Source organism: Mesitornis unicolor, unplaced genomic scaffold (assembly GCF_000695765.1).
Source record: "Mesitornis unicolor isolate BGI_N332 unplaced genomic scaffold, ASM69576v1 scaffold39235, whole genome shotgun sequence".
NCBI classification, from domain to species: Eukaryota; Metazoa; Chordata; class Aves; order Mesitornithiformes; family Mesitornithidae; genus Mesitornis; species Mesitornis unicolor.
The window spans coordinates 265-14,196 of record NW_010184164.1 but is presented as its reverse complement, the minus strand read 5'-3'; the positions used below and the strand labels follow the sequence as shown (position 1 = coordinate 14,196).

The 13,932-nt window shown below is 52.6% G+C and overlaps 1 protein-coding gene across 1 annotated transcript in view; it reads left to right on the top strand.

Annotated features, from left to right (window-relative positions):
* The window catches only part of LOC104540543 (protocadherin gamma-C5-like), a gene marked incomplete at its 5' end in the record, with an annotated part of 22,442 nt that extends 14,188 nt beyond the window's left edge, over positions 1-8,254 (top strand). The window contains 2 exons of the mRNA XM_010184382.1: positions 2,777-2,868; positions 7,477-8,254. Of these exons, the coding sequence (XP_010182684.1) occupies positions 2,777-2,868; positions 7,477-7,703 (319 nt within the window). The remainder of the gene's footprint in view (positions 1-2,776; positions 2,869-7,476) is intronic.
* Between the last annotated feature and the right edge of the window lie 5,678 nt (positions 8,255-13,932).

The window sequence follows — 13,932 nt, the reverse complement described above, 5'->3', positions numbered from 1 at the left end:
TGTTGTTGTAGTGCGTGGAGCTACAGCTTTGACAGAGGTAGGAGTAGTTTCCATGCAGTGCAGCCTGTTGCCTGGAGGAGAGGTGGGAGGGGAAGAAAGAGTCTTTCAGGAGGTAGAAAATGTGATGCCAGCATTGCCACATCAAAGAAGAAGTTGAACCTGGGTCTTCAATTTCAGAACAGAGTTCAAACCACTGAAATATTATAATTTAAAAAACACACACACACACAAACCCAACAAAAAACAAAACCAATGAACCAAGCAATCAAAAACAAAACCAAAAAAACCCCAAGCACTTCCTTGTGCTTTCCCTTTCCCCATCTCTGGATCCCATCATTGTGCCAGGGTGACCCCCCAGAGCCAGGAGCAGTGGCTGGAAGGCACCAGAGTGTTTCTGAATGGGTTGTGGTTTACAATGGGGTTTAGGTTCCTAAGTCCTTTATTGGATCTAGCCCAGGGCTCTATTCCCAGCCCTGCCTGTGACATTAACAGGTCCCTGCAGCCCCAGGGCTGTCCCCTCAGTGTCCTCACTGCCTGCACGCTGCTGGCTGGCACAACAACGAGTGCAGGGCAGCGGTACCCACGCCCGAGAAGTCTCAGCACAACCATCATGTAAGTGCTTAAATTAATTTGCGAGGTGGACAAACCTTGCTTCTGGCCTTTTTGAAACAGTGCCACCACACGCGTCGCACAGGAGCGATATAAATAGGTTTTAGGATGCCCTGCGTTGCAGCAGACAGCAGGTATTTCAGAAGCAGTGCTGCTGGCAGTGTCATGTCAGGGCAGCCTCTGCTGCATTAGTGATGGTTTGCATCCTCTGCAGATAAACTGGTGTGAGAGCAGTGCTCTGCACCTGGCTGGGGCTGGATCAGGCAGGCAGTACAGAAGGGGAAGGGACGGATGACTGTGTATTCCTGGCACAGGTCCTGCTTGTCTTTGGACAGGTTTCTTCAGACCAGATTTTCCACAGAGTACCTGAGAGTGTCCATACATGCACCCTTACACACAGATCTCATGTTTCTAAGGGAGTTTGCCCATATATACCCCTCATTGGGTCCATACTGAGCTGAGTGATTGAGCAGGGCTGTGAGCAGAGCTCATGGGCACTCATATCTGTCCTGTACTTCTGTGTTTTTTTCTTCCTGTGTGCATGACACTTGCGGAAAGCTCTTGTACATTCAGGGCTTCCCTTCTTGAAGAGCTTTGATGCAGCTGGGGCAGTGACCTAGACACGGGATCTGCCCATGTGGCAAGGTTGCCCTGGCAGATACAACCTTCACAGATGTGTTTGTGGGTCTGCCCCATTTCCGAAATGGCCATATTGAGCCTGTCATGTGTGTGAGTGATGCAGTAAGCTCAGCCAGGGGGGACACTTGGGTAGCGGGGTGCTCAGCATGGTGGTGGAGAGCCCATCTGCCACCCAGCATGTGGCACTGACTTGGCACCGGCAATGCCTGCGCTGGCATTTGCAGCATGTGGGGTGCTGAGCTCTCAAGCACGAAGCTGCTGGTATGAGACCCCAGAGCTGTGGGAAATCTTGGCTGTCTGAGCATTTCTGAGCAGGGCTTCAGGGTCCCAGCAGGACTTCGGGGTCTGGCAGCTCCTGGGTGCAAGGGCTGGTACCTTGGTGGTAGAGGAGGAGGCCACCTCCATGCCTTGCAGGCTGGTGTTTTGAACACTTGCCTGAGAAGTGGGCTCAGCACTCTCCAAGGGAAAGGGCTTTCAAATCCTCCATCTCGCTTCTGGAGAGCTCATAGTCAGAGTGCTTGGCTGAGAGAAGGAAGATTGGTGATCTGAGGGATGTGGTTGCTCAGGGTCAGAGCAGAGGAGGACCTAAGGAGCTGATGAGATGTTTGGATCTCTGCTGGAAGCAGGGAGGCTCCGGGGGGGGGGCTGTGGGAGCACAGCCTTGATCCCTCCTGAGAGGAAGTGCCATCACCAGTGAACGGTGGCCAAGCACAGCTGGCACCTGGCAAACGTGAATGCAGGGCTTGTTAGACTGTGCACAGACAGCTGATTGTACCCTCAGACACAAATCCTCCTTAATCAAAGCCTGGAAGCATCCTCAGAGGTTTCCCAGGCAGATCTGTGGTGCTCAGCCCCCTCCGTCAGCCAGTCCTGGGAAACCAAGGTCGGTGCCTGCCTCCCTTCTCTCCTCTCCTCTTCCCTGTTGCTCCAGCTTCCTCAGCAGAGCTGGTGGCTGCTTTTGGACTCCTTCAGAGCAGGTTTCATGGTGCTGGGCAGCTGACTCCATGCTGATCCCAAATCCCATCACATCGCAGGGTTTTCTCATCCTCAGTCTCGCAAATGAAGCTGCAGACCAGAGTCATAGCCTGAAATAGGTTGAAAGGGACATCCACTCATATGGCCTGCAAAAGGAACAGAGGACCTGGCCATGCAAGGGTGCATGCAGCTCTGGAACTTTAGGACCAGCATTTTTTGTGGTATTATACTGACGGGAAGGCACTCAGGGGGATTTTGAGGTGACGAGGTGCTGGCTGTATCTGAAGTAAGCAGGAGCTAGGTAGGTGTTGCTTGAAGCACCACTGAGACCCGAAGTGTGTTTGGTACTGGTGGCTATGCTCCAAAAGCCTCGACAGGGATGGAGACCTCTGAAAGTGTTCTGACTCTTGAGTGTTATTTAATAGAAGGATTTAAAACCTGCAAACTCTTCTCTGACAGTGGATGAGCCAGCAGCCTTGGCTTCTCATGTTCTCTGACTTGCCCACTCCTTACTGAGCTGCAGTAACTTGCTGTTTCTTTTCTTTTCCCATAGCTCCCAGAATGGACAAGAAGAAGGTGGAGCCTGGCCGAACAACCAGTTTGACACAGAGATGCTCCAAGCCATGATCCTGGCTTCAGCAAACGGTTGGTCTCCTTCACATGTGGGAAAACAATGGCACTTGTTCTCATGTGGACATCTCAGATGCATGCTATTAGATAGGAGGCTGGTGGGATTGATGTAACTGGGTTAACTGGGATGGCTTCAAAAGTCCTTCTTCAACCACCACTGGTGGAAAAGCACTGCTGTCTGTGTTAGCCTGCAGAGGAAAGGTTGGAAAGGATCCAGACGGAGGAGATACCAGATAGCCATCAACATCTGCTGTAGACAGGGGTACCTCTTCCATCCAGACTGTATTATCTATGTACTGGACAGAATGGTACCTTGTTTGTGATGGGGTTGTGTTAAATGAAAGAGCCAGTCTTGAGAGGTGTTGTCAGCTATTTGGTTCCAGGTCACAGCAAATGCAATGTCTGCTGTGTTGTAACTTGCTGTAAGGCGAGGAGGTAGGAATCCTGGAAGGTTTGCTTGTGGCTGGGGGAGGAAAGCCATAAATGCCTGACTCAGTATCCCCTACAAGTCCTGTCCAGAGGTGTCTGTGTGTGCTCCCTGCTCGCACTGGGTCCCTCTGCCGAGCCGTGGTCTCACCAAGGTTTGCCCCACCAGCTGCTGCTGGTCCTTCACAGCTGTAGTCACCGGGGTTTGGTTTGGGGTCATTTTGGGTTGGTTTGTTCTGGTTTACAGCTGTGTTGTAAAGCAGTGGGCAGGGAGGGGTGTTCCCATGCATCCATGGTCTCCATGGCTTTATGTAAAAGAAATGCAATTATCTCTCTGTGCAGTGCTCTGGATAAAGAGTCTGGTTTTTGTACAGCCTTTATTTATAAATACCTCCAAGTCTTTTTTCCCTTGATTTAAAAATAGAAACAACAGCACAGCCATAAAACCCTGTGCGAAATGCTTAGGATATTTCCTTTGAGCTGTTGAGAGAGAAGGAATTTGGGGGAGGAGGGATGGCTGTGGCATTGCTTTCTTGGAAAGCTGCTGCAGCTGAACTTTGCCGCTCTGCAGACACCAGGCAGCTTGGAGACACCACTACCGTGGCTGGGGAAGGAGACCAAGGTCTTGGACAAGGGAGTTGTTTACACTCAAGGGGGGGAATAAAAGAGTGAAAACGTGTCTCTGCTCTGAAAAACGACCATGGAAAAATAGCCGCTGGGACTACATGTGGTTATCATCACCCAGTGCCTCCAGATCCGGTTTCCTTGCTCACAAATAAAGCTGTTTTTCTGACTGCCACTGCAGCAGCCCCCAGGATCAGATCTGAGCGGGTCCCTTCCAGGTTAAGCACCGACTTCCCCATAGCCTCGGGCCCTGTTGCAGCCTATCTCCCCCAGTCCACAAATTTCAAACATCTCTAACCTCTCCCACGGCTTCAGCCTACCCAGGGGGTCAACTTAAATCAGATCCATCCCCAGATAAGGGCTTTCCCTGCTGCAGCCCCTGGGAAATGATGGTTCCATGCACTCCAGCCTTTTTGCTGATCCCTTGCTGGGATGGAGACACAGCACAAGCTTTTTCCACCAGCACTGTGCTTTCATGTCTCCCCTCTTCTCTCTCTCTCTTTTTCTGCTCTCACTGGCTAAGCCAATAGTGATGATTGGAGCAGGCTTTAATTAGGGGCAGTGCTAATTGCCCATCAAGCTTTGTGCTGCCCGTTCTTGGGTAATGTTTCCTGGCTATCTAAATGATCTTTATATCTTCTTGTCACCTGCTGAGCTCTGAGCTCTGGGGTGGCAGGTGGGACAAAGTAATGACACAGGTGATGGCACTGAGCCTTTTTCTCACCTCTGAGCCTGCATCCCTACCTTGTGCTGGGGATTATCCTTCATCACAGCAAAAGGCAAAGCTGGTCCTGCCATGCCAGGATCCAGTCACTCTGAGGATTAAATTGCTTGCCCAGTGGTTAAATCACCCTCCCAAGCCAAAGTGCCTGGGGAGCTGGTTCACCCCTAGGGCTGTGGCCCTGCTGTAAGTCTTCTACCTCCCTTCCTCTGGATTTTCCTCCCTCGCAGCTGGGAACAACGTGAAAAGCCAGTGTTTTGAGCCCTTGGAAGGGCCAGAGGCAGCTGCTAGGACAGACTGAGGAGCACAGATGCTCCAGGACACCAGACACTAAAGGACAGACATCCTGTCCTTAAAATACTCTGGCTGCCAGTAAGAATTTATAGGGGTGCCATGAGATGGCAGGAGAGCAGACAAGCAGCCCAAGGAGGTCCTTTTCCCCAGCTCCACTGCCCGTGGGCAGGGGCTGTCATGCTATATTCGGGTCTCCCGAAAGCCCCACCAGCAGCTGCAGCAGCACATGCTGCCTCCCCATGGCCTCTCCTCCCCTCTGCTGATGAGGGTGGTGGAGCAGCTAGCTGGTTATTTTTTGCTGAAGCCCAAATTCTTGTTTTCCTCCTCAGGGCCGTTTGGGATAATGGCTGGCTGCTGGTGAAGGCTGAGCGTAACCTTTCCAGCAACAAAAGCTGAAGTGCCTTGCTCGGTGCCCATTTATAAACCTCTATTGTCCCTGTTCTTCTCTTCTTTTCAGCCTTAATGTAAATGTTACCTAGAAACAGCCCTTTGCTCTTACCCTGCACCAACTGGCAGGCTGGGAACCTCACAAGAGGCTTTTTCTCTCCTGTGAAAGCTGTGCTGTGACTGCAAACTAGTTCATGGGGACCAGTTGTCCTGGATGCCACTGGTAGCCCCTGGCTTCCTCACTGCCCTGGTACAGCTTGGATGATCCAGGGAGGAAGCAGGGCAGTGGCAACCAGTGGGGAGGGCACAGGAGAAGGTGCCCAAGGCCACCACGCCCCAAACTGGGCTGTGTCCACCTGAGGGAGACCAGAAAAATAAAATATCTTCTGCTGCTGGAGGCCACAGTCCACCTGCGAGCCGGTCCATGGCTGCAGCCTGATCCAACAGCACATCTCCAGCCGTCCCATTCCTGTTCATAACACCCCGATGGGTGTGGGGTTGAGTTGGTTGTTAATGAAATAAGCCGAGGTGAATGAGGATTAATGGTAAATATCACTAACTGTATCTGCACATCTCCTCCAACCCTTCTCCAGAACAAGGTCCTCAAAGCCCCTCCAGGTCTGGGACACATTTAATGGGGAATGTGGAAAAAATTCTCCTGATGGTGAATGCTTCCACAATGGAAAGCAAAATGGCATTTCCCCACATTGGTTCGCTGTGTTTGGACACCCCCCTGCATGTCCCCTGGCCTCAGTGCACAATATCCCGCCTGTTTTTGGACTCGCTATGTGTTTTCCTCTGCCTGCTCCGGTGGAGCAGCTGTAACTTTTCAAACTGCAGTTGCTTCATCCTTCTGACCCCTGTGACGGGATGTGTATGCAGCAGTATTTCAGAGGTCTGGAGGGATGTGGCTCAGCTTTCTGTCTAGCTTTCTGGCTGGCTTAGCCACCTCTGTCTGCTCAGGGGAAGACTAAGGCAACACAGAGGCGTGCACAGCTCTGCTCTGAAGTGAGGAAAAACATGAGGGGATCAGCCCACAGTCTCTGTTCATTGTTTTTCTTTATTCCCTCAGTCTCTCTGTCTGCAAAAGGAGGGAGCAGCAGCCCCAGACTCTGCCTTAGGTCCTTCAGGTGCTCTTGCTGGGTTTCTCCACCTGTAGCCACATGCATGAAGCAGTTAAAAGGCTGAGATGGGATCCACAGTATCCAGTGCGGAGGCAGGGATTTAGGAAACCGTTTCTGAGCAGGGCTGGGCAAGGATCCCACCCTAAGCCACGCACGGGCGGTCACACCAGAGCTGGGCACACAGCAGCTCATAGCAACAGCATCGTTTGTGCTGCGCCGCCCCTCTGTGCTCATTTCTCCCCCTGTCTCCATGCATCCCCCCTGTCTCCATCTGCTCTCTCCCTTCCAGCAGAGCCCCAGCATCCCGGTGGGGCCCAGCGCCCTTCCCCCTCTCTGTGCTTGCTCTCTCCACGCAGGAATGAAATTGCCTTCCCTTCCCCCCACTCCCAGATCTGGACCATTGGATGTGCTTCAGCATTGATTCGCTTTGTGCTCGGCTTCCTAGAGCCATTTTGTGGTACTGCAGGGGAGGGATTTTCTTTCTTATCTCATGTGCTCTGCTCCCTGAATAAACCTGGCTGGAGAAATACTGGGGGCAGGGGTTTAAATGCAGCGGGGAAAAAAAAAAATAAATATATTGGATTTCCTTTAATGCATTACTAATGGTTGTGGCTGTACAATATGTTTGTAATGGATGGGTTTTGGAGAGGGGAGGGCTGTTTTTTTGCGGAGGCAGCAGCCAGGGAGGGGGGCAGAGCGGGCAGTGTGAGAGAGGGACAGGAGGACAGGTTGCCCTACCCTGGCCAGCCTCCAGCCCCAGATCCCAAAACTTCAGCAACGATGTGAGATGAAAACCAGGGGGTTTAGTGCCGGCAGTGCCATGTTCCCCAGTACACACATTGCAGCCATCCTGTGAAGCAATAGGGCTGAAGGGTAATGAAGGGTGGGGGAGGCGAAGGTTGGTGGCTCCCAGGTTTGGGTTTGACCTTTTGGGTAAAAAATGACCCAAGTGGGAGCCTTCTGGGGCTGCTGGGGCTTGGAGTGGGCTCTGAGCAGCATTAACAGTCTGCCCTTCTCTTTCCCCCTACCCTCTGGCATCCCCCACAGAAGCTGCTGATCCCAACTCGACCCTGGGCGGTGGAACGGGCACCATGGGTCTGAGTGCCCGCTACGGCCCCCAGTTCACCCTGCAACATGTCCCTGATTACCGGCAGAACGTCTACATCCCGGGCAGCACCGCCACCCTCACCAACGCCGCCGGCAAGCGCGATGCCAAGAACGCCGGCTCCTCGGGAGGCAACAAGAAGAAATCCGGGAAGAAAGAGAAGAAGTAGAGAAGAAGAAGGAGACCTTAGAGCTACAGGGCAGCCGGCTCTAGCACTCCCCCAAACCACAGCCCAGGCCGGAGGACGAATGTCGATTTTTTTTTGTGATGCAAAAGTAGGAAACGCTGCGAATGTATCTCCTCATCATCAGAGCTAGGAGCAGGCTCTCACTGCTGTTAGATCTGATGATGAAAACCAATCCGGAAGCTAAACCGAACACAAATAAGTGCCCTGTGAATACTTGCTAATGTTTTATACGATCCCTCGGGTATTTGAGTATGCAAGGGCGGAAGGTCTTTTGCCACGTCTTTGGATCCGATTTGCTCCCAGATAGTCCAAGAAAGGCACAAGGCTTGTGCTCGGCTTTGCCCTGTGTAAATAATTTCAACACGGATCTTTTAATTTATAGACCTTCGATCATTTTTTTGGAAAGGAAAAAGAAATTCCTAGCTTAAAGCCCATGCTCCAGATCTTTGCTCTTAAACTTTCCATTAGTACAATTCACGTTGAGTTAATGATAGCGATGGATTTGTTGGTAGGGAGTGCTTCAGTTCCTGCTTCCCTGTTACCTGGAAAAAAAATAAGTGTTTATATTGCATGAGTCAAAGGGAATATGGCAAAGCTGCATCCTAAACATTTATTATTTTTTTAAATGTGCAACCACTGATGGTCTGAAATAAAAGACAAAAAAAAGTTTGGATGTCCGAGAGGTAGGGAATTCAATGAGGAGTGTGCCGAGGTGTGCGGCAGCTGCCCCAGCGGTTCTAGGGGTCTCTGAAAAGCAGACACATCTCATCCCTTCTTTGCTTTAAATATTTATATGTACAGTCAATGTTCTTCTGGATTTAAAGCTAAGAGAGTCTCACTCCCCTGCAGCCAGGCAGCTGCCTGGCCAAGTCCTCACTAAGGGGACCGGGGGACGATGCTTCACGTTTCTGCACACCGCATCTGCATGCATGTCCTTCACCTCGCACCTGCACTAGCACAGTTAGCTCCACGGACCCAGAGAAGCCCTCGCATGCCCATGCAGTGTGGGGTGAATGTGCCGGCAGCTGCCTTGGGGGGAGGTGGGTGGGTGGGGTGGGTGAGATCAGACAAGTGGAGTGGGAAGACCCATCACTTCTTATTTGGGGTGCAAACCACAAATAAGAAGGTTCTTTAGGGTCTCGCCCACAAGGATGAGATCTGCGGAGCTGCCGGCATGTGGCTTTGGAGCAGAGTTGGTGACTGAGTAAGTGGCAGTTGGTTCGGTGGCACCTCAGGACCAGACCCAGAGGAGGGACCTGAGAGCTGAGGGTGAGCAGGGGGTGATGGTGCAAAGTCAACGAGCTGGGGTGACAAGGAGAAGGGGTTGTACAGGACCATGCTGGCCAGCCTGGACAAGGTGGTGCTCCCTCTGGCTTTGGGCTTTCTACAACACAGAGGGAATCGAAGGATGAGAAAGGAAGTTTCTCCATGTGCCCTTGCACCAGTCTGGCTTCCCATATCAAAGCAGCTCTGAATCCCACAGGGGAGCAGAGAGGGGACTGTGTGTAGCCAGCGAGAGAAGAGGGGCTGCAGGGTGACCAGGAAGGGGCCGTGCCAGGTTGTTTTTTTCCCTTTTTAATCACTAACATGTAACTCACCTGAGCAGATCCAACCCTCTGGGCCAGGCTCTGCTATGGCAGCCGTCACCCCATCACCACCCCTTCCCCAAACCCAGGGCAGCAAGAGCAGCCTGCGTGTTTCATCCAGATCCAGCCACCTCCGGTGCTGGCTGCGCTGGGAGCCGTTCCCAATCCTGTCCCCTGCAGCTGCCACCTACCCCCCCTCCCTCCCAAAATGCTGTAGTTGAATTGTAGTCTTTATATTTCTTTTTAATCTGCAATCTGAGGTAGCATAGTGAGTGTCGTGTATTTAGTGGCGTGTTATTTTTAATCTCGGTAACTAACTTGTGGACACCAGTATTTTCAATTTTCTCTGTATCTTCTTTCCATGTGGTCTGTGCTCCAAGTGTACGTGAATTGAAACACGTTTGCCCTTTCAATGTGTCTAATATTGAATTATACTTATATATTATATATATGCTTATATCCTTCTTATACCCATATAGACCAATGTCAATGTGTTACACGCAAGTTTTATACTCTAATATTTATATTGCTTTTTTCTTTGGGAAAAAAAAAATAATAAAATGGTTTCTTCTGAATTAATCACATTTATTCCAATGGGAAGCAGGAGGTTCAGATGGAGCCTGTCCATCCTGATCCTTTCCCTGTGGGGGGAATCCAACACAGGCTGTGGAGAAATGTCGCATGGTTCAGGGTATTGCAACTGTGGAGGAAAAAATAATTTTCTGCTGCCCAGATGAGAGGGGAGGGTGGAGGGAGTGGGGGCAGAGCAGCCCCAGGAGACAGACAGACACACACACACACACAGAGCCCAGGAAGGGGGGGATGACATGACACGAGGAGACTCCAGGAACACAGGGTACAGCCTCCCCTCCTTGTATTCCCATTCTGCCCTGCCCCAGTGCCTCCCTTCAGGCTGCAGCTCCATGGCCTCCACCCTTCGAGACTGCCCTTACACACAGAGGTCACTCCCAAATCCCCCTTGCAGAACAACAGACAATCCCTAAGTTGCCCTGCACTCCACAGGGACACCCACCCTCCCCATCCAAATCCTGCTGCACTTCCAAAGGGATCCCATGAAATCCCCCTGCACCTCTCACAGTAATACCCACCCCCCCGCCCCAAATTCCCCTACAGCCCACAGAACCAACCCTCTTCTCCTCCCTGTGCACATGGGGACAGCCCTGAGCGCATCTCTCGCATGCTGGAGAACCTGAAGCTTATCAGGGGCAGCTCCAGGGGAACAACAATGGGGATCAACCACACAGACCTACTGCTAATAGGGACCAGGGCTGAGCATGTCCAGGTGTCACCCACCAGCACCTGCCCTAGCCAGGGTGACATAGTTGCAGAGCATCTCCCTTTGCCAGTGATGGCTCGGCTGCCTGGAGCCGAGCAATGGTGGCTGTGGGTGGAGGAAGAGAGGAGGATGAGGTCAGTGTGTCCCCAGCCAGGCAATGGCCACCACCGGTGGTGAGCAAACAGGCTTTGCAGAGTTGCAGGTGTGGGTCTGGCTTCAGGAGCCCTCGGCCTCCCCAGTGCCCTGAGATCTGTGGTGTTCTGATGTCCCCAGCTGCTGGAGTCAGTGTAAGGATGTATGCAGTGTGCGGGTGCTTATTTAGTTTCATTTTATTTCTCTTCTCTGTTGCACTAAAATCACCCAAGGGCATTGTGCAAACCGAAAATAAAAGCACAGTGACACAGACCCGGCCAATTAGCACTGATGAAGGGAACTCGGTCAGCTGCACTAATTAACAGGGACACGATGGGAGTGAGAACATATTTGCTGCAGTGTGGGGAGCTGATGGAGGATTTCCTGAGCTAGGGTGATGGGAAAAGGGAGGCAATAGAAACAGAGCCTGAATCACAGCCCTGGCAAAAGGGATGCAAAGAGGGTGACAAGACCTGACCCCCAGCAGCCTGCTGCTGCATCTTCTCCTCCTCCTCCTCCTTCATTTCTTTCTTCCCAGTAAAACCAGGACAACCCCACCACCATGAGCAGCTCAGTGCCTCTTCTCCTCTCTTCCTGCTGTCGTTTGTCAACCTGTCAGGTACATCCATAGCATGGCCCTGGGCTTCTCTGCAGGCAGCTGAGCTGGAAGCCCTTGGTGGTGCAGGAACAGGACACACAGGGGCTGGAGACCTCGTTGCTATTCCCTTGAAGATTGTCCTCAACTCACTGGTGGGGCTGGAGCTGGTAGATGCTGTGGACAGTGACAGCCCAGCATCATCAGCTTGCAGGGTCCTTGTTCACAGCAGTCACTTTTTTTTTTTAACCACTTGACTTTGCAAACCAAAGAAAAACATCAGCAACAACAACAAAAAAAGGGAATTGAGCAACCCCGATTTTCCGCTGGATTTGTGAGCTGAGCTGACCCATGGTCGCTTGGCCACAGCAAGGGCTGGGTGTGGAGCTGGCACCCTGCCCGCTGACGTGCTCCTTGGCATCAGGCAGCGGTCACGGGCTGAGTCCCACCAGGCAGCTCCTCCAGCCATGATCTCACCCAGCAAAGAGTCAGGGTAGGGGGGGGCGAAATCGCCAAAAAAAGCTGTGTTTTTTATGCAGCTCCCTCTTGCCTGCTCCTCTGGGGTCACTGAATGCAACTGGGAGGTTGTCTCAGGTCTGACCCAGACACTGGGTGTTGCAGGTTAAATTCTTTTGCCAAAAAGCTTGCAGCTGGATTTTGAGCATGTCCTGAGAAGAAGAAACCCAAGGAGCTGGCAGCAGTGGGGCTTCTCCTCCCATAAATGCATCATTGGGGAAAGCAACTGATGCTCGCAAAAAGCATTTAGAAATCTTGGTGCTTGGGATACAGAAGATCTAAGAGGGACTTGCTGGGGTGCAAATGGGCCAGACAAGGGGAGTGGGTGTCCGTAGCAGGGGTGGGAAAGCCCTTCCCACAGCCCATGCCACCCAGCTCCCCGCCACCCCCTCACTGCAACATCCTCTGGGATTTTATTCCCCCCAGTGCAGCCTGCTCGTCTTACAGCCTCACATTCCTGTGTGGGAATAAGAGGTATTTCACCATCCTCCATGTCCCTTCCTGCTCCATAAATCCATTTCTTGATGCTTTGATTTTTCTTCTTATCTTTTTTTTTTTTTTTAACAGCTTAAGCCCAGTGTGCGGAGATGGAATAAAATTCACCTTTTTGGTGGCTGAAACCTCATGACTGCGGTGAAGGAGAGGGTGGAGGGAGGGCACTGCCTGCCCTTTGCTGGCCCCGCCAGGGCTGGGTGGCTGCCAAGAGCTCATCCATCACACAGAAGAGCAGGGCCAGCCCTCCACCGTCCTCTGGGTTGCAGAAGACTGGACTAAATACAACGTGGTGGGATTTTTGCCCTTTCGCAAACTGCCTGACCTCGCGAGGGCCTCTGCCATACATTGGCATGCTTGGAGCCTGCTCTGTCTGTCCGTCTGTCCTTTTCCATGAGGCAGAGCCTTTGCCCTAGCCATGCTGGTGGCCGGGTGTCTGAGGAGCTCGAGCCTGGGGAGCTGACAGTAGCTGCAGCCAAAACCTGAAGTCATGGAGCTGGGGAGGGCGGGGGAAGGAGATGGATGCCAGGTGGGATGAAGGCAAACAGGGCAGAGGGAGGAGATTCTGTGGGCACTGCTGTCAGGCAACAGTGTGGCTGGAGGGGCTTAGGTCCAAGGGGACATTGCTGTCACCCCCCCTTGAGCCCACACGCTTCACTGGAACCTGCTGGGTCTCCTGTGATGCTGTAGGTGGGATCTGCCAGGTTCACTGTCACTAAGCTGCTTGTGGAAGAGCCGTCCCCTGTGCTTTGTCTTGGTCTGACACACAGGAGCACCCCTCTGCTGCCTCTGAACCCAGTGCTGCTCCCCCAAACCCATCCCTGGGTTTGGAACACAGCCAGGCAGGGCTTATTCCCTCACGGATGCCCCCAGCCCCTATTGCTTCCCAGGGATTTTGAGCAGAAACAGCTCAGCCAAAAAAAAAGTCAAGAAGAGGCACTCATGGCTGAAATGTTCCCCTCGGCAGTGCTCACAGCAATAGATAGGGGTTGCTGGACCCTTCTCCCTTTGGCACATGCCAAAAGTGGCCATGCTTAGCACAGGGAGGGGATTTTTGGCATCCTCTCCATGCAAATGGACAGTGATGCTGAGCCAAACCACCCAGGGCTTTGCCAGGGTGGCTGGGAGTGGGAAGGTGACTGAAGACAGCCACAGTGGGACATGTCCTCCTTGCAGGGAACAAGAACATGGGTGGCACAGTCCCAGGCACATCCTGCTGGCCGAGGTTGGGGAGTGGCTGTCAGTTTTGGGCTGGAAAGCACAGACACATCCCAGGGACATCCCCTCCTCTGCCACAGGACACACGAGATTTGGGGGGGAACTCTCCTGAGTGGATCCCAAGTGACACAGCCCTGCCATCATCTCCATCACCTCCAGACCGGGACATAGCCAGGAGAGTCCCTGTGAGCTGCAATGGAGTAAGGATGGGGGGGCTTGGATTTCCTTAGAGAAGGAGGGTCCTTGTGCTGTGGTGGGAGGTGGGACGGGTGCCAGGGAGGGAGAGCAGCCAGATGGGAGGAGAGGAACAGGAAGAGGCAGACAAAGCTGCTTTGTGTGGGGCAATGTCCGGAGTGGGAAAGTGGGGGGGACATG